This window comes from Oryctolagus cuniculus, chromosome 15 (assembly GCF_051225735.1).
Source record: "Oryctolagus cuniculus isolate XC-2025 breed Fujian yellow rabbit chromosome 15, ASM5122573v1, whole genome shotgun sequence".
In the NCBI taxonomy this organism is placed as follows: Eukaryota; Metazoa; Chordata; class Mammalia; order Lagomorpha; family Leporidae; genus Oryctolagus; species Oryctolagus cuniculus.
The window spans coordinates 17,114,894-17,141,494 of record NC_142881.1 but is presented as its reverse complement, the minus strand read 5'-3'; the positions used below and the strand labels follow the sequence as shown (position 1 = coordinate 17,141,494).

The 26,601-nt window shown below is 50.3% G+C and overlaps 1 protein-coding gene across 50 annotated transcripts in view; it reads left to right on the top strand.

The window, feature by feature from the left end:
• TCF7L2 (transcription factor 7 like 2) overlaps nucleotides 1–26,601 on the top strand; it is a 197,806-nt gene that overhangs the window by 61,234 nt on the left and 109,971 nt on the right. For all 50 annotated transcript variants that reach the window (XM_070057216.2, XM_051823622.3, XM_051823639.3 and 47 more), the window contains one exon: nucleotides 15,000–15,101. In XM_070057216.2, coding sequence (XP_069913317.1) covers nucleotides 15,000–15,101 — 102 coding nt within the window. The remainder of the gene's footprint in view (nucleotides 1–14,999; nucleotides 15,102–26,601) is intronic.

Sequence of the window (26,601 nt, the reverse complement as noted above, 5' to 3'; positions counted from 1 at the left end):
GGATGAGGGAGGGACCAAAAACCACCGACACATGGCCTGAGAGTGGCTGGTTTTCTTCACGATCTTTTTGCTTCTCAATTTTATTTTGCACACACTGCAAGCCTTGTTTGGATGACGATTTCGTGTGGCTTCCTGGTAGCCCGGGTGCAGCTGCCCCAGGGTTTCCCCCAGTGCGTTGTGGCTGCCTCCTCCCTGGGCCGACCTGTGCCTCCACGTGCCTGCTCGTGCCTTGCATGTCTGCTGTGTGCGGAGTGTGAGGGCAAGAATCAGAATTCAGCTGGGCTTGCGAGCATTTAGAAAACCTCTTTGAGGGCCAGTTGGAGAGGGCAGAGGCAGTGACTTAGAACATGCGGCCTGCAGGTCAGCTTCTGTGTGCCTGGGAGGAGCCAAATGGAGTTGACAGGAAAATTCCACTTTACCCAGAGGCTGGGGGATGGGTGGGGGATGGGGACGTTGGGTGTAGGATGCGCCACCACGTGGGGAGGCAAGGCTGGCTAATTACATTTGGTCACTCGTTTTCACTCAGCCCACAGGGTCCGTTTTCCTCTAAGTGTTGGATAATAACACGTATCTGGGGATTTGCTTTTTGGATGATTTATAATCTTGCAGTATCTCAAAGGGTTTTATTGGGATGATACTGATTATATTAATAGCAATATAATAGCCACCTAATAATATAATAGCTAGCATTTACTGAGCATTTGCCATAGGCCAGGCTGTGTGCCAAGCATCTGATCCTCCCTAGAATGCTGGGAGCTGGCTCTGGGTTTGCACTCCCATTCAGCAGATGGGGAAACTGAGGCTCAGAGAGGTGAGGTCAGGTCCCAGGCTGGCCTGCCTGTGGACATTCTGCTTCCGGATGCTCTCCAAAGGGACACCACTCTTTGAGATGTCAGCACTAAGCACGTACTAGATATTCAAGAAGTATTCCGCCAGTGAATGGCGTTGGAGAGCAGGTCTGAGCTGCCTCTGAAGGTGGGCGGTCTCCAGGTCTCTTGTTTCGCTGCTCTGAGTTCAGTGAACACAGTGCGGCCCAGTGATCCCCAGGAAAAGGAGCAAGGAGACATTGCCATGAGGAGAAGAGGGCTCCCAGGCAGGGGCCTGGGCACCGTGGCCCGAAAGTCAGAGCCCAAGCCGTCACTCGATGAGGCCCAGTTGGTGTTTCCCTCTGTTCACCAGCATGGGGTCTGCTGGGTGCCTCCAAGCCTGTGGAGGGAGTTGGGCTGAACCCGGAAGACCTTTCGGTTGGGATAACCTCACATCCCCCGCACCGGTACAGGGCTGAACCCCAGGTGCCAACCTCCATGCAGAGCCCGCATTAGAGTGGCTCCCTGCATTCTGGTGCCTGGGGAACGTTAGACAGTGAGAGTGACCAAGCCTCTTGCCAGGGTCCGTGGCGAGACGAGGAGGGACGTGCTGGACACACCTGGACGGATGCCTGCTCGCTTTCTAGAGTGCGTGCCGGCAGCGATGGCGGCCGTTATCAGTGAGCCTATCGACCAGGTGCCTGGCCCAGGCGCCTCTGTGTTGACTCACTGCATTTACCTAGCGCGAATCACATGCTGCTCCCTTCACCCCTGCACGCCCTGCAAGGAGACTGCTTGCTCTGTCATAAACCCAGTAAGCCTTCTCCCTTGTACACTGTGGGGCCTGGTGAGCACTGGCTGGAGCCCTCACCGAATCGGGGAAGACTGTTGATGTTATCCTCCACCGGGGAAGACTGTTGATGTTATCCCGTGACTTTATCCTCAACTTTGCAGACCAGGCCATTTGTCCCAGGCCCTAGAGGTGCTGAGCTGCACATCCTGGCCTCGAACCCAGGCATTCTCACCCCAAGCCTGTGCTTTTAAGCATTCTGCTGGACCACTTGGGCCAGAATTAGTGAAATTTTCTGTTTATTTTTAGCCTAGCTGCCGCTTCTAGAACTTTCTGCCAGCTGACCTCACAGTGGGGAGAGGGAAGGTGGTGCCCTCTGGCCGTGGGGTTAGCTCAGACTTCTGGTCAAGTGGATGGAGAGACAGGACTTGGTCCTTGCCCTCGGCTTCCTAGCACTTTCCTGGGATCAGGCCCTCTTCGGCTGGAATCATTCCTCCTCCTCTTCCTCCTCTAAGTGCAGTCTCCACTGCGCATTTTTCAATGCTGTCAAAAAACCAAGCCCTGAAATGCTGTTTCGCAAGTCCCCAGGAGCTGCGGACATGGAGATGGCCAGGTCCTGTGGTCAGGGCTGGTTGGGATTACAAATAAACCGAAGCCTGGGAAACTTCCTTGCTATTAATAGTGCAGCCCGTGGGGGGCGGGGGGGAGTGGGGAGTGGAATAACCAAACTTGATGCTGTTGGAATTGATTTTGCCTGTCCAGATGAAATACTAATGAGCTAAGTGGTTAGCTTCAGATTGGGACTGCTGCTTCCCCGTGCCAAGTTCTTTTAAAGACTGAAACCACAGAAGCAGAGAATGAGTTGGTTCCATCCGGAGAACGGAGTGTGGTCAGCTCGGGCCTGTGGATGAGAAAGCTGAGGTGGGGCTCGCCGCAGAGTGAGTTAGCTGTCTTGACTGACGCCGGTTCTTCAGCTGATTATTCCTTTTTGCTTTGTAAATTTTTGCTTTTGTATTTGAGAGGCAGAGAGAGAGAGAGAGGAGAGGAGAGAGAGACAGGCCCATGCAAGAGAGCTGCCATTCACTGCTTCACTCCCCAAATGCCCACATCAGCCAAGGCTGGGCCAGGCTGAAGCCAAAGGCCGGAGCTCAGTCCAGCTCAGTGCCACTCCTGCACGGGTGGCAAGGGCTCAAGTGCTTGAGCCGTTGCCTGCTGCCTCCCAGGGTATTCACCAGCAGGAGGCTGGAAGAGGGAGTGGAGCTGGGACTCCAACCAGCGACTTCACTGCGGTGCCAGGTGCTCACTCAGTTTGGTTTTTGAGGCAGGAACTGGATTTGGTGTGGGTTTGGATGGGAGTATTTCTGTTGCCCCGGAGAAGTGTCTCTCCTGGGCTGCATCATGTTGGAGGCCACGCTGTGAGGCATGTTCGCGCTCTGCGGGGAAAGCCTGGCTGAATACAGCCCTGGGTCCATGTCTGCTCTAACGTCCATCGTTCCGCTCCGTGCTGCTTGCCTTAGTCAGTGGCAAACAATTAGAACAACAAAGCAGCCCACCCTAGCCCAAGTGCCCCGAATACTCCCGTGTTTCGGGGAGGCTTTGGAAGTGGACAGAACTGTGTCCTTCTGCAGTTGAGGTTTCTGTGCTTGAAATATCTCTTGGTAGATATTTTACCCCACAAGCTGGGGTCGGAGGCATTGTCTCCCACCTGCAGCCTTTTAGCTCTTCGTCCCTCTCCTATTTCCCCATCCCTCCTCGCCCCGTTAAAGCTTCCCCTAAATGTGATGCTGCCCCTCGGGCCGGTCTGGGGCCCCGGGCAGCCCAGCTGTGGCCACATCCCTGTGCTGCATGCTCCAGAGGAATTTGGGGTGTGGACTTCCTTGAGTGCCTAGGATTAGGGCAGTGGAGTCTGGTAGAGGGGACTATTGTGTGAGCCTCCCCTGACTTCTGTGCCTCAGGGACAATTGAGACATTCAGCTCCTGTCTGAAAGGAACGTGGAGTGGCTGCAGGGACCTCCGCGAGGAAGGCTTGTAGGAGAAGCAAATAGAGACAGGGATTACCACCAGGGGCAGAGTCCTGCGAGAGGATGTTTATGTCCGCGCTCTCTAGGAGGGATTTGGACAGAGCCGTAATCCGGGGTTAGGAGTAATTTGTTACAGCAAGATGATATTTGAGTGGCAGGCCACGGCTGGTGGCGGCTGGGCAGCCTCGTGTGTGGGGGCAGCGCCGGGGGCCTCGAGAGGTCAGCCTCATGCAAACCCCACCCCCCACCCCTGAGGGCTCCAGGGTTTGTTTTTCCCCTAGAACCAGAGGGGCCGCTGACCCTTCAGCTTCCTGGGTGTAGCGTTGCAAAGCATGGCTGTGTGCTTGTCCCAGCTAGAATTTGACAACAAAAACGTGGAGCTGGAGACCTTGCTGGCGCCACAGATCTCTCTCTCTCTCTCTCTCTCTCTCTCTCTCTCTCTCTCTCTCTCTCATGTGTGTTGAGGGTGGGGAAGAAGTAAAGAGAAGCGGCAGGGCAGGTCGTGGTTGTCGTGGGAGTCGGAGGTCGTGCGCCCAGGCTGTCTCGCCTTCGCCTCCAGCGCCGACGGATGCAAGCGGGTTGATTGATTGCTCTGTGACCGCTGTGTCTTCTGTCGTTGTGGGATAGGAGGAGGCAAAGCGGACGCTTACTCAGAAATGTGCAAGGCCTGAGAGCGCCCAGGGCGGAGAGGGAACGAGGTTTTACAATTTCTCGCTGGTGATTCATGCCTTGAAACAACTCCCCCGGGTCACCCGGACCCCGAGCCTCGCTGGCTCTGTGCCCCTCTGAGGGCGTCTGGTGGCTGCATCACTAACAGTTTCCATGTAGACCTCAAGTTTCTGGCGTCTAAGTCCGCTATGTCCTCAGAGGAAGAAAAAGTGAATCCTAACCACCCTGGGCCTTGTATAATTCTTTTCCCTTATGTCATTTTCACGGTTTGGCCTTTGAAGTTGTGTAAATGGCACAGAAGCTGGTCAGGGGACTTGGCAGTGAGGGATTTCATGCCCATGTTATACATGGAGAAACATGGTCCCGCTGAGGTCAGGGACCGTGCAGGGTACAGGGCTGGAGGGGCTAAGGCCCGCCTGGTGGGCTCTGCTTGCGGTAGCCCCGTGCCTTGAGACCATTGCCGCACGCTTCCGTCCCACTGCTCACATGTGCCCATTGGCACTGGCCGTCCGAGGTGCTGTCTCATGAGGGCTCGGAGTTCCCAGGCCTCGGTAGCTGTTCCTCCCTGAGAACCAGCACCAACCCAAACACATCTGGGGCTTCCTTGTTTCCTGAGGAGCTGTAACAGGTGCACCTGTCGTCTGTTCTTTTATCCCTTACGACGACAGGGGTGACGCAAGTGTCTCTGGGACCATGTGTCTTTGCTTCCTCCTCTCTCTCAAGTGCACGTGATAACCACCAATCACCTGGTGCCTTCGTTTTCTTTGTTTAGGTAATTTTTGGTTGTAATTGAGATACAATTCATATACCACGGCATGTACTCCTTGAAAGGGTACAGTTCAGTGGTTTTTAGTCTGTTCACGAAGTTGTAGAAGCATCACGACTGTTTCCACAACATTAAAAGAAAAGATTTATGTATTTGAAAGGCAGAGTTACAGAGGGAGAGGGGGAGACAGCGAGATCTTCCATCCACTGTTCACTCCCCAAGTGGCTGCAATGGCCAGGCTCAGGCAGGCCGAAACAAGGAGCTTGGAACTTGGTCCTGGATGGCAGGGACCCAGGCACCAGGGCTATCTTCTGCTGCTTTCCCAGGGGGCATTAGCAGGGAGCTGGATTGGACGTGGAACAGCTGGGACTGGAATCAGTGCTCCTATGGGACGCTAGTGTCACAGGCTGTGGCTTAGCCCACTGTGCCACAGCTCTGGCCCCAGTTTCCAGAATGGTTCCATCACCCTGTGAAGAAGCCTTCTATCCGCTAGCAGTCACTGCCCACTCTGCTTCCCCACCAGCCCCTGGCCCTCACTTAGCTGCTCTCTCTATCTGTGGATTTGCTGCTCCTGGGTGTATAAGGTTCCCACGCATGCAGAGTGCGGCCTTTGGAAGGCTGTGTGTATTGGGGTGCAGCGTGTGCTGGGACCGCATCTGTCTATCACTGAATAGTATTCCGTTCATGGATGTGCCGAGTTTCACGGACCCAGCGCTCAGATGCAGCTTAGTGCCCTCTTCTCCCAGAAGGCTCCCTGAGCTCGCAGTGATGCCCCTGGCGGCAGATGCTTGGATCCTGAGCAGGCGGTAACAAAATGTTCCTATTACATGGACTGGCCTTTTTACTAGAAGCAGCATTAAATTGTGGAGACCCCAAGACTGATTTTAAAATGTAAGATTGTAAATGGTTTCCTCCTAAAGGTAGCTGGTGTCTGGTCTTCCCCTTCAGGGGAGGTTCCTACAGTGACTTGCAAAAAAGCACTCGCTACTGATCAGTCACCAGCTGGGGACCATGGGTAGGGCATGAGCTGTGGCTGCGTCTTTAGGCTTACAGAGCCAGTGACCTGTTTGGGCAAGATGTGAAGGCAAGGGCTCTCCTCCACTCCCTTTTTAAGATTTATTTATCTGGGGGGGGGGGGGGAGAAAGAGAGATCTTCCATCTGCTGGTTTACTCCCCAAATGTCTGCAGTAGCTGGGGTTGGACCAGGCCAAAACTAGCAGCCTAGAACTCTATTCAGGTCCGTTGTATAGGTTGTAGGGACCCAAGTGCTTGGGTCATCATCTGCTTTCCAGGCATGTTAGCAGGAAGCTAGATTGGAAGTAGAGTAGCTGGGTCTTGAACCGGAACTCTCATATGGGATGCTGGCATCACACGTGGTAGCTTAACCTGCAGTGTTTGACTATCAATTTTTTTTTTTTTTTAAATTATTTGGGTGGGAGAGAAGGGGAGGTAGAGAGACAGAGACAGACAGAGAAATATCCCATTTATTTGTTGGTTCACTCCCCAAATGCTGTAACAGCTATGGTTGGGCCTTCCTGAAGGCGCTGAGATGTTTAGGCCTGGACAGCTTTGGGCTGTGGTGGAGTGAGATTATCTCTGAGGCTGATTTCCGATCGATCCCTTACTGGGTGGCTGGCCATTTCTTTTTTGTTTTGTTATTTTTTTTGTTGTTGTTTTTTTGTTTGTTTGTTTGTTTGTTTTTTGACAGGCAGAGTTAGACAGCGAGAGAGAGAGAGAGAGACAGGTCTTCTTCCGTTGGCTCACCCCCCTAATGGCTGCCATGGCTGGCACTGCGCTGATACGAAGCCAGGAGCCAGGTGCTTCCTCCTGGTCTCCCATGCGGGTGCAGGGCCCAAGCACTTGGGCCATCCTCCTGCACTCCTGGGCCATAGCAGAGAGCTGGCCTGGAAGAGGAGCAACCGGGACAGAACCAGTGCCCCAGCTGGGATTAGAACCCAGAGTGCCAGCACCACAGGCGGAGGATTAGCCTAGTGAGCCATGGCGCTGGCCCTGCTGGCCGTTTCTTGTGTGTCTAGAATCTTCTTTGCCCTCTTCTGGAGACTTCCCTGCTACTTCTGTACCCGTTGCCCATGTGACTCCATCCTTTCAGTTCTCACGTAGTGAAGGGGAAGACTCGGGTGGATGTGGGCTCGAGAGTTCTGCCTGGGCGTATCCGAGCCTCTGCCCTCTAGTTCACAATCCCTGGTTACCGTCGTGCGACTCAGTCACTGAATTGTTCTCTGCCTCACTTCTGTTCTAAGGTAGGTTTGGAGATGCTCAACCTTGACCATGTAAAAGGGACATCACGACAACCAATTTGCAGGTCTAAGAGAGTCAAAAATCAGATCCAAAGTGGGAGTGGAAAAAGTCTCTAATTAACTCAGCGAGGGTTGAGGCCTGGAAGACCCTGATGTCCTCATCAATTCATTTTTCATTAGTCCCTTTGCCATCCTCTTCCCATGAACTGGGTCTTAGATGACTTTTCCAGGCCTTGGACTATCTGGCCACCCTTGACAATGAGCGTATGCTGATGAGCAAATGCTGTAGGAATCCACCTGTTAGCATACGAAGGAAGTTTTTAGGTCAAGTCCTCCAATTTCCTGCTACAGGTTGCCCAGTGCAGAAGTGAATTGACTTAGCCAGTTAGTGGCAGAGTGGGCCTGGGAAGTAGGTTCCGACTCTTTCCTCCTCTCCTGTGCTGTTCTCAGGAACGTATAGCTGTCCACTGAAGAGTGATTGGGAAGGGTCTAGGAGGGCTTGGATGTGAGAGGCAGGGCTGGGTAAAATTCACTGTGGTGTAGGCATCCACGTGTCACTGTATTTCGTGGCCATCGTCCCTGCAAGGCCACCGGCCTGGCAAATACAAAAGTAGCTTGAGACTGATCAGTGGCTGGCAGAGGAAGAGAACAATGGATCCCATTTTGGTTATTGGATTTTGTTTGTTTGTCAGTTATTTGGTTGTTACACTTTGTTTTCTTCTTCCAATGAGTGGCCTCAGTGGCTCTGGAAGAAAAAATGTCTTAGGGGAAGATAATCTAATTTTGTTCATCGTCCCAGGAGGTAGAATGGTCAACCACTGATCAGTCCTGAGCTAGGCAGACTGGAGCCAGGAGGTTCATCCAGGCTTCCCATGTGGGTGCAGGGGCCCAAATACTTGGGCCATCTTCTGCTGCTTTCCCAGGCACATTAGCAGGGAGCTGGATTGGAAGTTGAGCAACTAGAATACAAAATGGCACTACAGTATGAGATGATGGGGTTGCAAGTGACATCAGCCCTAATGTCTTAACTGAATTATCTTCTATGGCTTTTTTTCCCTTAAGTTCACAGCGTACACAGCCTTCTGTGGTCTTTTGCTAGGTAACTATACTGTATTTTTGTTGGCTGAATCCTGGCAACAAGAAAGCACACATTCCTGGATGTCTTTTTCTGTGCAGTCATGCTTTATAAGCAAATTTTTTTTTTTTACCTGTTTCTGTTTCCTTTTCTTTCTTCTTTTTTTGAAAGTCAGGGAGAGAGACGGAAAAAAAACACAGATCTCTGTTCTGCTGGTTTGTTTCCCAAATGCCCAAAGTAGCCAGGACAGGGTGAGATGAACACCTGAAGCCTGGAACTCAATCCTGGTTCCCCTCAAGGGTGGCAGAACCCAAGTACTTGAGCCAAGTACATTAGCAGAAAGCTGAATTTACAAGTAGAGGAGCCAGGACTTGAACCCAGGCATTGTGACGTGGAGTATGTCTTAACTGCTGTGCCAGTTGCCTGCTCCATAAAGCCTTCGCTCTGTGTGGAGTTTTTCTTGGGCACCTGCAGGAAATTTGGTCCATGGGAATGGGTTCTGACACTCTGGGAGTCCTGCAGAAATTCGGAGTGGCTTCTGGAATAGCCCTGCACCGTTTCAGTGCTGGGTTATTTGATCAGTGCTAACTTGGAAAACTGGTGGAGAGAGCAGTTCAGGATGTGAGGTTAATCACAGCTCCTTACATTTTTACCATTCTGGATAAATTGGGATTCCCTGACTCCTAGGGCAAAACTTGTTTATAGGAGATGGGTTGACTTTTCCATCACTCCTGAGAAATGAGGTAAGTGCAGAGAGAGAGAGTGAGGCTTGTTCTTTAGATGTGTGCGCGCGCAAGCGTGTGTGTGTGTGTGTGTGTGTGTGTGTCTGCGTGTCTGCCTCACAGCACTAGCTCCTGAACTGTGCATCTGCTGCAGAGTTGGATGCTGGGGCTTCCTTGTTTTCTGGAATTTTCCTCTTTACAGTGCATGAATCCTGGTGGCCCTTTCTTTGTATGGTTCATGGTTTAAAAAGTCCTTTTCATGCTTCTAACCCCTCCTGTGTTGTGCACAGTTGTAGGGGAGCTGGTCTGAATGGCTCCCGGGGAGGCTGCAGTGGGAGGAGGAGGAACCAGCCACCTTGCAGGAACAGTGTGTTGGCACATGATGGGCGTGGCAGGCCGCATCCTTGGGTTTGGGTATATGGGTAGAAGGTTGCCTTTCTGTGTTAAAGGAAGGGCACCAGCTACAGACTCCTGGCACCAGCAGATCAGGAAATCCATCCTGAGGTGGGCATCTGAGTCTGGGTTCCTACAAAGTGAATTTTTCTAGGATAAAGCACCCTGGTCAGAGTAGCTTTTGTGTTTTTCATTGCTGTTTGTCCCTTGGTTAAATAAGAGCTTGCTGTCCCTGGTGGCCTTTCTGTGAGACCTCATTTTCTGGAAGAAACCAGTTTCATCTCCATTGAACGTCTGTTCCAAAACCGCCTCTCTTCTCACCGTGAGCTCTGCTCTGTGCCCCGAGCTGATGCCATCTTGGTGGTGGGCAGAGCTCCTTCCTGCTGTGTGCTCCGTGACAGTTGTACCTGAGGGAGAGCTCTGGGGAGAGGATCGTCTGTCCCTGGAGAATCGACGCTGGAGCACCCGGACCTGCAGAGGGGTGCCCAGTGTTCCCTTGGGGGTGATCCGCTGCCGCCTGACGCATCGCCACTGCCGCCTGGGAAGTGGTGGGGACTTTTGACCACGTGAACCTTTTCCAGTCAGAATTGCTCAGGGGTTTCTAGAACTTCCATTTTGGAAAGAAGGGGTAGTTATTTCGGTGAGATTGTGGTCTGGCGGTTAGACCTTGTGACTGGAAGTCTCCACCAAAGGGTTGGATTCTTACCAAGCTCTTCCCCCAACGCTTGAGTGGTGATGCGATCCACGGCGATGCTTCGGAACCACTGAACACACCTTCCTGCGCGAGTGTGTTGGGCTGTCTGGACATCCTAGCTGGTGTGCTTTTACAGGCTTTTAGCCTTCCGTTCCCTGATCCTGGGGTGGCTCACCAGGGCCCACGAGCCAGAACAGGCTTGCCACCTGTTCGTGTGGCCCATGAGATAGAGGATTGACTGTTATTACTTTTAAAAGTTTGGGAAAAAAATCAAGGGAAGATGATCTTTCGTGGCACAGGAAAGTTGTGTGAAATTGAGATTTCAGTCTTCACCATCGAGGTCCTACTGCTACGAAGCCACAACACACGTGTGCGTGTACTGGCTGCAGCTGCCTTTGGGTTCACAACAGCAGAACAGAGGGATGAGGACTGAGAAAGTCTGTGGCACTTGCTCACTGGCGCTTCACAGGACAAGCGTGCCAGCCTTGCCCTGAACACACAAAGGACAAACCCCCCTCGCCTGCCCATCTGTGGCTGCAATGAACGAGAGGACGTGCTGGGCGCCACGTGGGCGTTTTATCAAGGATATGAAGCTTCCTGGAAGCTCCGGTGGCGGTGGTAGCAGTAGCAGCAGTGGTGGCAGCAGCTGCATCATCATCATCATCATCATCATCATCATCACCATCATCACTGTCTCCTGCGCACAGCCCTCAGCAGGAGCCCGAAGGGGGCAGGCTCAGCCGTGGCAGCTCAGCGTGGATGTGCAGAGCAGGCTGGCTCAGGACCCACTGGGGGAGGTGCTGACCGCTGCCCAAGCTGTCCTGAAGGAGCCTTCGGATTTGCAAGGTCCTCTCCGTTGGCCTTGACTTCTTCCTTGTCACTGGGGGAAATGGAAGGAGAGGAAATCAGCGACGCTCACCTTTTTCTCTTAGCTGACGATGTAGCAGGTCTTGCAGCTGCTTGGGGTTCTTTCAGGCCAGGAGTGTTGTATACATTTCGAGGCTTTGCCCACAGGTCGAGACGTGTCATAAAATATGATTGGGAGAGAAACCCTCATGTGCTGTGATCAGAACATTATTATTAAACAAACGATGACAATGCTCGTACCACTGTGGTCTTGCTTTTTTATTAGAATACAAATCAAGGAGACTCCATTTCAACGGTTTTCAATGCGGGAATCCCCACAGCCCTGTTTGATTGCAGTTTGTTGAAAAGTTTAATGTTTTTCTAGGCAATTCATAATTTGCATGTAGAGCAGCCCAAGAGGAAGAGAGCTGGAGTCCTGTGTGGTTGTTGTAGTGGGACGGTGGGAACCTCCCGCCTTCCTCAGAAGGGTGTGACACCGAGGTTGAACTGTTGGGAACACGGAGCGGCGTGCTCCAGCCCTTTTGTCAACTTGAGATGCGGCCTCGTTCAGGTCTTCCGTGAGGACCCAACCGAAGAGAATTTCTCGCTACTTAATGTCTCCAGGAAGGAAAAGATTTTCCTCTGGGCTGTAATAGTACCCAATTTCCTTTTTCTCCCCTTTATTTATTTATTTTCCCCATTCATGAGGGCCAATCGTCGATGAAGGAAGCTGGGAAACCCATCACTTGCAGAAAGCAGTTAATCACTTCCATGAAACAATCTTCATGGAGTACTTGTTTCTCCAAAAAGTCTCGTGAGCCACGACGCCACTTAGGAATCGAGGGGCAGGCACGGATTTGGGAGTACCCAGCCGTTCCGTGGCGTCAAATTGCACGGGGAAGGAGAGTTTGGGCTGTCACTGCGGAGTCCCTGCGAGTCGGCCAGGCCGGGGCTGTCTTCTTCCGCCATCTGGATTCAGTTAGCTCTCTCTGGGCAGTGGGGCCGAGTCTCATTTCCTCCTACCAGTAATGTTATATAGGCAGTGATCCTGGGCTGCCCTAACATAATTGAAAATTATGTGTATTGTAGGCTTGCAGCGCTGAAATGTAGGCCCATAAAAATATGTGGTGCAGGTAGCCTACGGAGATTGGATGTGGCACACAATGAAGCTTTTATGTAAAGTAAGAATTATAAGTCTCTGAATTAATATTGCATTATGGGCATGACAGTTCTTGGGTGGGGTCCTGAGGGCAGGTCTGTGACCTTTAGCAAAGCTTAAATGTCTTAGTTCTGTGGAGCTGGTTTTTGGGTGCAATCCAGTCAGTTTACAGATGGCTAAAGATGGAAACTTGTTCACTAGTCTGACTCCCCCCCACTGAGGGCAGCGTGCAGTACCATTGTGGGTCCCCTCAGCTCAGCAGTTTTGTTCCCAAGTCTTTGTGAGATAGAGAGGTGAGTGTAGTGTTGTTGGCAGGTATCCATTTTGGTTGACCTCAAGGATATGACTCTATTGAATGGTTTTGACCAATGCAGCCCATATGTTTATGTGGCAAGTGAGAATGGGAAGAAATCAGGGCAAGACAGGGCAGAACGCATCTCCAGAGCCCTCTGGCATGGGTTATAGGGTTGAGAGAGACCTTGAAAACGTTGACTTCAAATTGGGGTATATTGCCCCCAGAGCAGGCATTTGAAGATGATCTGGCTGTGACAATGACCGAGTGGTTCCTTCACAGGTCTGGGGGCCTGGAACCCTGGGATTCCTTACACGTTGGGGGCAGACCTCTACCTGCACCCCCATCCCAGGTGGGACAGCTCCCTCAATTCGCAGATGGAAAACTGGAAATGCTTAGAAGCAAAGGGATTTGAAGACAAGGTCTTGTGGCATCATCAACAGAGCCAGAACTAGTAAGCAGGCTTCTGGAAAAGTCCACTGTGCACTTTGGCAGGTGGCTCCTGGCTGGGACGTTCCAGCTTTGGGGATAACCGAGTTAATGAATTCACTGAACAGCTGTATCTTGGAGGAGCTCGTGGTCTCATCTGACTGTGGATGGCTTGGACTCTTCTGTCTCTCAAGGGATTTGTGAAGACCCTTCTTTTTGGTCTTTTGTTCTTCCTACTAAAATCTTCCTGACTTATCAAGACTTATTCTGTACAGCCTTTCCCAGTTTGTTTTCTCAGAAATTCAGTCCTCTTTCTTGTCATTGCCTGGCATGAATCCCTGGGTCTCTGTTTATCTTTGCTGTCCCCTGTTTCAGTTTTTGTGTGTGTGTGTGTGTGTGCGTGCGCATGTGTGTACTCTCCCACACATAAGCTTCTCAAGGGCAGGCATCTTTCCATCTCTATAACGCTTATTAGCAAGAAGACTGTACACAAGGCAAAGTAAGTCTTTTGTTCATTGAGTGACATTTTCAGTAGAATTAATATCAAGTTTAGCATTCATTTTGCTTTGGTTCTCTGAAATGATCGAAATGATTTTCTCATATTTCCTCCAGTGATTGATGGATGCATTCATCAATCAGTTGGCTTTTGAGATTTGAAGGCTTGCATTGATGTTCGGATGAGCATTGTTTGGTTGCCTGAAATTTTTTTGAGTGAAACTGTTAAAATGTTCCTAATGAAGGTGAAAGCCTGGCTTTACTTATCTCTGTGACTAGGTGAGCCACTGTGCCTCAGTCTCCCTTTTCTGCAAAGTGGCAGGTTGAACCAATGGATTTTTCAAATCCCCCTGAAAGCCGATGAATCACTTTCGGCAGAAGTAGCAGCCTTATCGCATGAATTCATTTCCTATCTCAGAGAAGGCTGAGAGAGACATAGTTGCCTTTTACCTTTATTTTTATCCCTGTGGCAAACTTGTGCATACCTAAGAATTTTTCTGATCTTTAGAGATGAACATACAAATGGCACTGGGCTCTGGCTGTGCCTCTGTTTACAAGTTTCTTGATTGGAGTTAGGGGTTCTGTGCTCACCTCACTATACACAGTGTGGTATGTACGTGCTCACTTTGTTTAAAGTGAGGGTGATGGGTGAGGATGAAGGCGTGGCAGAGTGGCATTTAGCTGAGTAGTTAAGACATGAGTTAAAACACATCTGTCCTGCCTTGGGGTACCTGAGTTGAATTCCTTGCTCCAGCTCTTGATTTCTGCTTCCTGTTAATGCAGCAGTGATTATTCAAGTAGTTGAGCTCTTGCTACCTATTGGGAGACCTTGATTGCGTTTTCAACTCCTGACTTTGGCTTGGTCCAGTCCCAGGCATTGTGTGCATGGAGGGGATGAACTAAGGATGGGAAATCAGTGTGTTTCTCTTTCTCAATCTGTGTCTGATAAGTAAATAAATAAAAATGAAAATCCTTGAAAGACTAGATTTGGAATTGATGGTCTCCTAGGATACTTCTGGCTTGCAATTCGTGTTGGCTTTCTCTATATGGGATAGCTCTGTGCTCCCACCCCCTCCCTGCTCCCCCTGAATAAAGTTATATTACTGCAATCATTTTATCTGAAGCCACGCTGTAGTTTGAATGCAAAAACAGAAGTATGGGTGCTAGTGACATCCACGTTCTGTATACAAGGGTACTTCAAAAGTTCAAGGAAAAATATAATTGAAAGTTCATTTTGGTCCAAAAAAATTTGATATCTGTTTTTGTTTTTCATTATACTCATTTCCCTTGAACTTTTTGAAGACCCCCTCATGTGCATGGATTCCAAATGTTTTTGCACCAGAATAAGCTGATCTTTGAATTCCATTTTTCACGAGTGTTTTTGAAGTGCCCTTGTATGGGCCTATTGAACTTGAACCCTAGGGAAGAACCTATCGGTATGGCATGGTTTCCCTCGTGTTACTACTTGCATGCCTCTGAGTTTTCGGGCTGTGACTGGTGCATCCGCTGTTCGGTGGGCAAGCTGTTCCGGGTTTCTGTTCTGCATTCATTGTTTTCCATCGTCTCTCTGTTTTCTCCCCACAGTACCTGCAGATGAAATGGCCCTTGCTGGATGTCCAGGCAGGGGGCCTGCAGAGTAGACAGGCTCTCAAGGACGCCCGCTCGCCGTCGCCAGCTCACATTGTTGTAAGTAACCTCCCCAAGACTCCACTGCCTTCATTGGGGGGCTGTGGAGAAGCCACTCCTTGGAAGACCCCTGGCCTGGTCTGTCAGTTTCTCTTTCTTTTTTCTTTTTATTTTTTGGAATCCTTTTGGATATGGTTTATATCTAAAAGATAACTGGTTTTCTGCTGTTGGACCTCAGTGATTGTAATCTACCTGGAAATTTTATGAATTCCCTCTGTGGTACTGGGTCAGAATCTAGCCTTGTGGGCTCCAGTTGGCAGGACACAATCACCAGGCTTTGGGAGAGACTAAAAATGTGGTCCGAGCAACATCAGTGAAGTACAGGTAGGGGGATGAGCTGGAGAGGAGAAAATTGGAAAACTCCCTGGTTTTGAGACTCTTCCACCCCCGCCCACACCACCCGCAGGGGGCTTATGCTTGTTGGAAAGTTGCATTCTGCTCCAATGTTACAGAACTTTGTTTGGGCTGGCTGATTGTAATCCTAGAGGGGAAATGAATTTAGGCTGAAATTAAATTTAATCCATATATCTGCGGCTTTGAAAGAGTGTGGGTTTGACATAGAAAACATTTGTTTTTATTACTAAGAGACTACAGCATAAAGCGTGTGTCTACATATATTTTTAATGCACTTTCTTAGGATTTTGTGAGCTCTAAAACTGGAATTTATAAATTAACCTCTTGAGAAGATAACCCAGTCTTATTAGAATATTCCCTTCCCTATATTTGTATCATGAGCTGGACTTCATATTTTTGAAATTATTAATGGAAGTCATATTTTTATAATGAATTCATGACAGGTAGAATTATGCAAAGCAGGAAACAAATTCATGTATTTTTTATTTAAGTATCATAAAATGTTATCCATTAATATGTTTTGCTTCCATGTTACTCACAATTTCTAAAAATTGTAAATTAATTTTCCTTAGTAGAAAAACCTTAAAATGCATTGTGTCACATTTCAGGCAAACTGCTCCCTCATTTTGTAGCTTGCTGTAATTGACTATATATTATTTAATGAGCTATGCCTCTGGTGCATATGGGTGTACATATCACAAAATAATTTACTTCCGTGAAAGCCCATCTTGAGTTATCATCTGTGAAAATACCTCATCCTCTCATGGTAGAGAGATGGTTTAACATTTGCCAGAAGCTTCTCCCTGCCTCCAGCCCCATCCTAAAGATGGAGGCTCCTGTTACGTGTGCTTCCTGCGGTCTTGGGACATCAGGGCTAGAAGTGAATTTAGACCTCTGTAGACACAGCCTGTTCTCAGGAAAGGAAACAGGCCCAGAGATGCCGAAAGGACACTGCCCAATGTCACACGCCGAGTTAGTGGCCGGAACAAGGAGTGGATCCAGCTCTCCGCTCCCTCTGCGGGGCCTCGTGGCATGTTCTCTCCTACAGGAGGAAGCTTTGGTGGTGAGCCCAGTTTTGCTTGCTGTAAATGGGAGCCTCATTAGCGACAGTGATGCGGGTGTAAAGCAGTGGCTGGCTTGGGGTTCTCATGCAGGCTTCTCTTAGGAAAATGAGTGCCCTATTTAAAATAAAATTTTTAACCACATGCAAAGATTTAAAAACCCAACAAGTGTGACAGTTGTTGAGTCCTAGAGGGTAAAATGAGAAAGCTTGTATGGTTCACTTTTCTTACCTCCCCAAATTTCCAAGTGTGGGTTCAGGCTTTGAAAAACATGTTTTTTAAATGTTTATTTATTTTCATCTACTTGAAAGGCAGAGAGGGAGAGATCGAGAGAGAGAGAGAGAGAGAGAGATCTTCCATCTGATGGTTCATTCCCCAAGTAGGCAGAGCTGGGGAGGCCAAAGCCGAGGAGCCTGGACCTCCATCCAGGTCTCCCATGTGGGTGGCAGGGACCCAGTCACTCAAGTCATCATCAACTGCCTCCCAGGATCTGTTACCTGGAAGCTGGATCTGCTACAGAGCAGCCTGGAAATCTTGCCCACCCCCGTGTCCATGCTGCCCCGGGACCTTCCCGCATTTGGGTGGCTACAGGGAAAGGGTGTTATCTTTTAAGCCTCTTGGAAACCTCTGTGCCTTTGAGTGCTGGGAGAAGATGCAATCCTAGAAGAGGTCCAGAGTGCAGCCAGCCCTTGGTGGTTGTGTAGTGCCTCCCAAGACCCCCTCCCTGCTCCTCCAATTCCACGAGAACACTTGCTCCAGTTTAAGCTCTAAGCACCTCATCTGCCCATGTAGAAATGAACGATCTGGGGAGATGGCAAAATAGTTTTTTCCAGAACCAGTGTGGATTTTGGCGGAGAAGGGGAGGTGGGGCGCTCAGAGAGGGAACTTGGGTTCCTTTTCCTCTGCCCTTTCATCCCAGGCCTGTTTACAATAGCAACCACAGTGGAGCATACACACCGTGTTTTAGATGGAGACCTTTGTTCAAGGAGCCACCGCTGGCAACTGTGGTACAGTCTTTTAGGCCTTCCGCCGTGGTTGTGGGGACCTGGGGAATGGCTGTTGCAGGCCAGTGGAGGGGTGGGCTGTATAAGGCAAGGAGAAGCAGAAGCCCTGGACAGGAGGGGACCTCACTGGGCAACAGGCTTCATGCTTGCCGTGGCAGCTGGATGGTGACTTTGGGTAGAAGAATCACCTGGTATTCGTAGGACGGGGAGTTACAGGGAGATGGGGAGAAAGGGTAGAAGAAAGGCGGGGGATGTCGCCTTCCTCATCCACACGATCACCTGTGGTTTTTTTCACATTGAAGATCCAGGTGCCATTGGTGACCGCCTTTGCGCAGGACGTAGGGTGATGTGACCCCAAAGCCAACTGCATCTCAGCAGGGACAGACACCAGCATTTATACAGGGAGCTCTGTGAATTACAGCTCGTGTGTCCTTTGGATCTCGGTACAGTTCAGCCTTGGCCAGAGGGTCTGGTTTGTGTTCACATTTGATCACCAGTGGCTGACTTCCCTCTAGAGACACTTGAAGCGCTTCCTTGCTTTTTTTTTTTTTTTTTTTTTTTTTGTTCCACGAAATAACAACGTTGTCACATCACAATGTTTCTTTCACCAGACATGTTTCAAAATAATTGCCTAAGGACTGCTTCCTAATTTCTGCGAAGCCTGGATTTATTGTAACTTTCGGGCCAAGCTGTTTCATAAGTATTCTAATGTTTCACTTTGAAAATAGAAGCGGTCTCTGTGAGTAATCGTCAGAGGCTACAACACACTGATTGCTAAGAGGGTGACTTTCTCCAGTATCCATTTGGGGCAGAATCCTAACTTTAAGCATTTTGTCAGGATATTTTAAGCTGATTGGATTTTTTTTATGTGGTATGTGGGTTACCGCGTTATAAAACATTGATGAGTAGAATAAATGTTCTTTACCAGTAGAGTTCAATTTATCCAATAATATTTAAATTAAGAAACAAACCCTACAAATCTTAGTTCCTGTTATAACCTGGTCACTTCTTGGCTGCACTTAGAGGAGACAGGAGATCGTTCCCCAGGGATGAGGTCCTGATTGGCTACAAAATGTGAATTGACACAAGGACTCAGGCCAGCCTCCCTCCCTCTTCTTCCTACAAATTCATTGACTTTAAAGTCTCAAAGACACTGGCCACAAGTTCCAAGGTCACCCCCGCCCCACCCCAGTCCCATTTTGTGGTCATATAACTAGCTCATTTTTTTTTTCTGTGCAGTATTTTGGAAAAAACTTTTTTTTAAAAATTCTTTGTTTTTTATTTCCCCCTCTTATAAAACAAGTTTCAGGCAGTGTGTGAGTCAGCCTGAGCTGACAGCCCTCCAGCGGCTGGTGAGCTGGGGGGTTAGGAGCTGCTCCCTGAATACCACCCCCGGTGTCTTTGCTATACAAAGACTTTCATTTAACTTCCTTTGTGCCCAGCAAAAAAAAAAAAAAAAAAAAAAAAAGATTCTGTACCCCAAATGGTGGTATTTTGGTGTAGTATGTATCTTACAAAACAGCAAACGGCTTCAAAAGTTCCTACAATTTTATCTTGGGGGTTTCCTTTTGAAGTGGATGTCGAGTTTTACCTGGGGTGGATTCCTAGTGGTGCTTGGTCCTGTGTGTTTTGTTGTGTAATGAGCTTGGAAGAGTGGGATGAGAAGGCAGACTGCACCCCGGGAACAAAGGCCGCCAGACCGTGCCCGCGTACTTTTTGGGTTGTTCCTGCTTAAATGCTGAAAGAGAGCAGGAGACTCTTCGGCAATCCTGCACGGTGGGCAGAACTTCAGACGGGGTCTCTGCTGTTTGTGGCCAACATTTCCGTGTCGGCCCAGAGGGCGGGACGGACCTTTGCTGCTTCTTCCTGAGGCGTTCAGAGGAGCTGGCTCACAGCTAATCAAAGACGGCTACCTTGCGAGCAGCCTCCTTGTCTGAAACTGGGCTGTGTTTTGATGGTTGGTTTGTTGCACCTGGATTGCACGTTCTCTGCCCCACTGGTGGTTTCCTGGGACTCGGCTTGTGCTGGGAGGTTCTTTGCAAGGATCCGGAGACGCTGGTGGCCCTGTGCCAGGTGCTATGAGGGAACACAGGGCCCAGGAGGGTATGACCAGGCCTGTGTGGCTCCATGAGAAAGTGGCATTTAGAGTGGGATTTGAAGGGTCTGTTGGAGTTGTCCAGGAGAAGGAGTGGGGCATGAAGGAAAAGCACAGCTCAAGGTCTTAAAGGAAAGAGTTTGACCTTGAGAGAAGCAGGAGGTCAGGTAGGATGACTTGACAGGAGGAGCCAGGGAGAGGGACTAGAGGTGGGATGCGGGGCAGTCTGGCACTGTTGGGGCTTTGGCCTTTCCCGCTGGTGGCTTGGCTTGAGCAGCTGGCAGGGGATGGTGAAAGTGGACAGAGTTGCAGGGACAGCAGCGGAAGTTGCTGACAGATGAGGGGTTGGTGTTGCTGGAGAGGGAGTGGGAGGGAGGTGGTGGAGTGCCATTCTCTGAATGGAGATTGGCGCAGAAGAAGCAGGTTTAGGGTGGAAGAGTTGGCCTTTCAGAGAGTGCTTGCTGGCCTCTGAGCCAACTAGTTATGGATTCACTCACCGATCCCACGGGTGCTTGGTTTACATGTGGGAGAAGGTGTCCTTGGCCCTGAGTGAAAGCAGAGCCTGAGACAGGCTATCATAAGCCCAGCAAGATGACTCCAGGGCTTCCTGTGGCCACCCTGGTGCTCAGTGCTTTCTCCACAGAGGATGCAGCAGACGAGCCAAGCACAGCATCTGCCCAGCTGTGGGAGTGGCGATGGGAGCAGAACAAGGCCCCCGGGCTCCCCAGCATGCCACCCTCTTGACCACCACGGAGATGGCAGCTGAAGACCCAGTGCTGCCAGCTGGGCAGCCCCTGGCCCTGCCTGGGTGCTGTGGGCGTGGCTTCCCCAAGAATGTGCAAAGGGTGGGTGGGGATCCCGTTTCGGGATCTAAGCCTTGGGGTTTCTGCAAAGGATGACTGACACATTGTGGGAAGGGAGAGCCTGCCCCGTGGGGCAGTGGATTTGGGGTGACATGAGGGGGGCCCTGGTACTTACTGCACAGAAACATTTCTCCATTCCTGCAGTGACGTGTTTTCTGTATGCATACGTCTGTGTGTCTGTGACCCAGTCGGGGTTTGCAGGACACGTGGCATGGGCTGAGTCAGGGCTTTCCCGTGCCACAGAGGGCGAGCTGTGAGCACTGCAGATCTGTTCATAGAGCTAGGAGTCCCTCCCAGGAAGAATCAAACAGCTGGGTTCTCTTTTTGGGAGAAACAGGAGACCCCTGTTGTGGGAGAAGTGGTGCTTTGAAGGGGGTGGGTGGTGCCTGTCAGGCCCCTGAGAGTCCACGGTCAGCTCACAGAGCTGCCCTCTCCACCTGCCCGTGGTGAGGAGTCCCGCAGCTCTTGAGGTCTGGGCTCTTGGCGTGGCCGCTGACCGCCGTGGCGATAGAAACCACGAAGGGTGTATGGTCTCAGTCGTACGGTCCTAAGCCAGGAGCCCCAAGCTGCTACTGGGTCTCACACGTGGGTGCAGGGAGCCGGCAGATGAGAGTCAGAAAGGCTTTCGGGGCCTTCCCCCGCTGTGTGTCAGCTGCCTCCTGTCCATGCTGTCCATGTGTGCTTCAGAGATTTGGTGTCTCCTCCTGGTTGGCGAGGGCCCTTCTGAGAAGCTTGCCTGCATGATCAGCTGAGATCTATCTCCTCAGCACCCTCACTTCCTGATTGTGCTTCGCTGTGGAATTCTGTATGTGCCTCAAGTTCAAGTTCTGTGAGTAGCTGTTCTGCTTGCCTCCCTCCATCACTGTGTCTTCTCTTTGGAATTATGCCCGGTTGGAATCCAAATCTTCAGCAACTGATTCCTTAAATCATTTCAGGGTGGGAATGGCTCATTTTTTTTTTTTTTTAAAGATTTATTTATTTGAAAGGCAGAGCTCCAGAGAGGCAGAGAAAGAGAGAGAGGTCTTCCATCTGCGGGTTCACTCCCCAGATGGCAGCAATGGCCGGAGCTGCACTGATCCTAAGCCAGGAGCCAAAAGCTTCTACCAGGTCTCCCACGTGGTGTGTAGGGACCCAAGGACTTGGGCCATCTTCTGCTTTCCCAGGCCACAGGAGAGAGCTGGATAGGAAATGGAACAGCTGGGACTCGAACTGGTACCCGTATGGATTACCTGTGCTGTAGGTCGGGGCTTTGACCTGCTGCGCCACAGTGCCAGCCCCATAATTTTTGATGAAAATGTTCACCTCTAAAGTAAATGAAATGCATTTTTTTTTTTTTTTTTGATAAGTGGAGTTAGACAGTGAGAGAGAGAGAGACAGACAGAGAGAAAGGTCTTCCTTCCGTTGGATCACTCCCCAAATGGCCGCTACGGCCAGGAGCCAGGTACTTCCTCCTGGTCTCCCATGCGGGTGCAGGGGCCAAGGACTTGGGCCATCCTTCACTGCCTTCCCAGGCCATAGCAGAGAGCTAGACTGGAAGAGGAGTGACCGGGACAGAATCCGGCGCCCCAACCGGGACTAGAACCCTGGGGTGCCAACGCCGCAGGCGGAGGATTAGCCTAGTGAGCCACGGCGCCGGCCATGAAATGCATTTTGAAATGTGGCTTTCCTCATTCATAAGCCTATGCCTGTGTAGAGAGTTTGGAAAGTAGGCCCTAATCTCAGCACTCACGAGATTACACGATGAATAATTTGGTGTGCTTCCTTCTAGACTTTCTCCTCTGAGTGTATTAATATTTATGTTTGTTTTTAAAAACATCCTTGAGCTCATAGTAGTGCTCAGTATTTCATCTTGTATTTATTTAAAATGAAAATTGCTGCAGTTAATAAGCACTTCCCCGTGTCATTAAAATTCTGAAGGCTTTTTAATGACCACATAACAGTCGGTAATACGATTATACCCCAATTTATGTAATCAGTGCCATATTGTCCATGTTGTTGGGCTTTGAGATGATCTCCTTTGTTTCTGCTCTTCTGAATAATCCTGTGCATGCATCTTTGTCTTCCCCGTCTCCTCTATTGTTCTTTGGGAGTGGATTCCTAGGAGCAAAACCAAAGGACAACAAAGTTTTCAAAAGGTTGCTTTGCCACATAGCCACAATGGTCTGGCCTGAAGGTCCCCGTTTCTGTAACTCTTGGCGGTGTGGGAGGGTCAGCCTTGCTGCCCTCAACAGTGATTTTGATTTTTCCGGGGAGCTTAAGAGGAAGCTTGAGGCCTCCCTGGACCCCACCTTGCACTGGACCAGAGACCCAGTCCATCCACCACCAGGTCAGCCCTGGCGAAGCCCTCTGCCTTCAGAGCAGTCAGATGAAGTATGGGTTTCCAGAGTGATGAGCAGGTTTTGAATTACAGAATTGTGCATATTCGTTTTAGGAAATTCACAGCCTAACTCCTCCTAAATGCTTTAGATACGCTGAAGTTCCTTTGGATGGTTTAGTACACTTAGGCCTGTTTTAGTGGTCTTGAGTTAGCGCTTTAAGTCTTAAATAGTTGCAGAGTTTTTCAGTTAGAGTGTCTCTATTACTTTTTTTTAATCAAGAACAGCTAATATCATTTTTAAAAAAGATTTATTTATTTGAAAGTCAGAGTTAGGGAGAGAGAGAGAAAGAAAGAGCTTCCCTTTGTGGTTCACTGGCCAAATGACCGCAACGGCCGAAACAGGGCAGATCCGCAACGAGGGTGCAGGGGCCCAAGCACTCACGACCATCTGCAGCTACTTTCTCGGGCACATTAGCAGGGAGTGGAGCAGCTGGGACTTGAACTGGCACCCATATGGGATGCTGACGGTGCAGACGGTGGCCTAACCCGCGTCGCTACAGTGCCAGCCCCAGAGTGCTTCCATTTCAATGACGTCTTATTGGACAAAGATTATTTTTAAAAACAACTGTAAAAATTCACTTTGAGACAGAGAGAGAGAGAGAGAGAGAGAGATCTCCCTTCCACTGGTTCATTCCTTAAATGCCCACGACAGATAGGGTTGGGCTAGGCCTAAGCCACAGGAGTCTGGAACTCCATCTAGTGGACCTGAGTACTGGAGCCATCTCCTGCTGCCTCCCAGGGTGCATTAGAAAGGAACTCAAATCAGGAACAGGGCCGGGACTGCATCGCGGGCACTTTGATGTGGGATGCAGGTGTCCTGTGTTGTATGTCAAGTGCTGCACCCACACCTGCCCCACCTCCCGTAAGATATTACTTGGTTGGTGCTGTAGGTGAGCTTGATCAGGGATATATGATCCTGGATTATGTTTCTGGGAGAACTATACCCGTTTTTGAAAGCTATCGCTGTTCCTTGTGTTTAAGGTCAGCTCGCAGTAAATGCTGGGAGGGCTGGCAGCCTCGGATCAGCTCTACCCAATCTCAGTGCGGAATCCTGTTGTGCTTGGGGGAAGCAAAGTCTTTTGACAGCTGTGGGCTAGCGTTTGCTGACATTTGTTTCACTGAGTGTTAATGAGGTTACTGGAAAAAAGGGTTCAGTCCTGAAAGAGGGCTCCTGACTGCAGAGGCTTTGGCGCCCGCCCTTTCCCGGGGGAGGGCTTTGCAGAGCGACTCCTGCAGACTCTGCTCCAGGACCGGCAAGGTTGGACCGTACTCGGGAAAGTTGTTTTTGTTTCAGCACCTGCTCTGTTTACCCAGCGTGGGAGCCTGTTTTAAATTAGCATGGATCTACTTAGAGCTAAACTCATGGTTTTGACCATGTTTATCTTTCCAGTAAATAAAACAAAAGTGTTCATTTGGCACGCAGCCGATCCTGCTTGTCATTTCTTGTCTTGCTGATGAACTATGTTTGGGGGCTTGTTTCTCCAACCAGATTGTAAGTTTCTTGCAGCCAGGAGCCCCGTGGTTTATTTCTTTGCATATGGCTTCTTCCCCCTCCCCCTTTCCTATGGTGCTTGGTTAATTAAGCAGAAAACCAGTTTCTGGTGAGGGACTGGAGTTGATTTACTCTGGAATGAGTGTGACTTCATCCTTGTCTTGGTTAACATGAGAGCTTGTACATGCCTCTTCTCTCTACCTGATGTGGTAGCATGTTTTAGAGAAACATCATTTTGGGTTGTGACACTCTGCATGGCTTGCCAGTACTTTGATGAACTGCCCTTATACATTCCAGCCCAGAGCAGGGCATATGTTAGTGCTGCTGCAGTGTTTATGTGGAATGTGGTTACATAAAAAGTCTTGCAAAGTCAAGCTGTGGGGTTTCAGTCCCTGTCCAGTCTTGGTTTAAGCCTGCTTGTTCTTTAGGAGCCCTGGAATGTTCAGCTGGGAAGTTCAAGGCTTGATGATGTGTCCTGGAGCATATGAATGTATTTTGTGATTGGTCTGTTCAGGCTGGCAGATCTTCATCTCTCTTAATAAATTAATACACAAGTAGAAAACAACTGGGTTTTAAGATTGTCCCTTGGGTATGCTGGGGATAACGAGGGAAGGACCTACAGGGCAGGCTGGGGAAGGGACCTGTTACACCCAGTTTGCATGTAGGGTTGTGAAATTCAGCGAGTTAGCCGAGAAGCCGCAATCTCCAGGCAAGGATGCTGGCATTGCAACAGTCATCCAGATCTTTGCCCCAACCCCACGCCCTCCCTTCAGTGCCAGGGTCAGCCTCCATTTGGGTGCCAAATAGAAGATGAGCATAGCCAGGACCTAACTCTGTTTTTCCACATCCTCCCTCCTGTGAAGCTCTGCCTTGTCCTCAGGATCTCAGTAGGGATCAGCAACACTCAACAGTTCACACTGGCTCCTGTTGCCCTCTGACTCCCCACGTTCCACCCACAAGCCCATCCCATGGGCCCCTGACCACTGCCCATCTCCTTCCGTCCCACCTTTGTAACCTCCCGGCGCCCGTCCCTGTCCCGGTGGTGCATTCCCACGCCGAGGCGGGCTCCTGAAGCCCTCGGCAGAGCAGAGCCTATCACCACACTTCCACGGAAGATCGGAGGGCAGATTCTGTGTCTGCCAAGAGGCCCAGAGCAGCCTGATCGGAAGGCGAGGCTGTGAGATTCAAGAGCTCAGAAGGGAGGGCGTACAGGTGGGGAGAATGCAGGCCCTGGCCTCGCCCGGAGGGTTGTGTTGTGCTGGTGCTGCGGGAGTGCACCTGTGCTGAGCGAGTCTTGTTCAGCAAATCCTTGCGTGGACAGCAGGATGCGGCTGCTCTCTTGCTCATCGTACCCTACGTGGGACCCTGGTGCAGGCCGCCCGCCAGCCTGAGGCTGCTTAGCTGCAGGCACCGTGATGCAGTCTGTTTCCTGGCCCCAGCCTGGGAAGCGGGTGGGTCAGGGCAGTGATTAAATCCATCACTGAGACTGCTTAATGGGCGTGAATGAGGTGGGGTCATACTGTGTGCAAGCACAGAGGGAGTAAAGAGTGTGCGCCCAGGCACACACTGCCCAGTGCTCTCCCTAGGACACCATCTGTGTCGCCCAGGTGCTGGGTGAAGGAGACAGCAGGCGTCCACAGCCTGGGTGCTGCCTAGCCCAGGGCCCACGGCCACCACACAGGAGGCGGGGGCTCCATTAGGAAGAGCTGTCTTCGGGCTCATCTTGGACTCTTCCTCCTCTTTCGTGAAATTAGACTCAGCTGAAGGACACACGGGCAAGTCTAGGAGAGGCGTTTTCCCCAGCCTCCTCAGACTCCGGATGGGTAGAGGTGGGAAATGGAATCTGACAGCAGTGTTTCCATGGCAGCAGGGGCCTTGGCTCTGTAGAACACCTTCCTGGGCAGCCTTTGGGGTGAGTCCATCGGAACTCAGCAAAAACTTCTCTTGAGGAGGAGAAAAGAGGTGGCGGCCCCTCAGCCTGAGCCGTAAATGAAGGAGTGTTTGAATTCCAGAATCACAGTGTTTAGGGTGGACATAGTCCATGGACGGGTAGGTGAGAGACCCGTAGATGCTGTTTCCTTTGCTAAGCACTCTTCCTTCTGTTCTTTCTCAAGCCTCATCCCATTGCACTTGCATGGGGGTTTGCTTGCTGCAGCCTTCTTACAGGCTCGGCCCTCCCCTCCCCTCCCCTCCCCCCCTTCCTTCCTTTAGATTCATTTATCTATATTGAAAGTCAGAATCAGAGAGAGAGAAA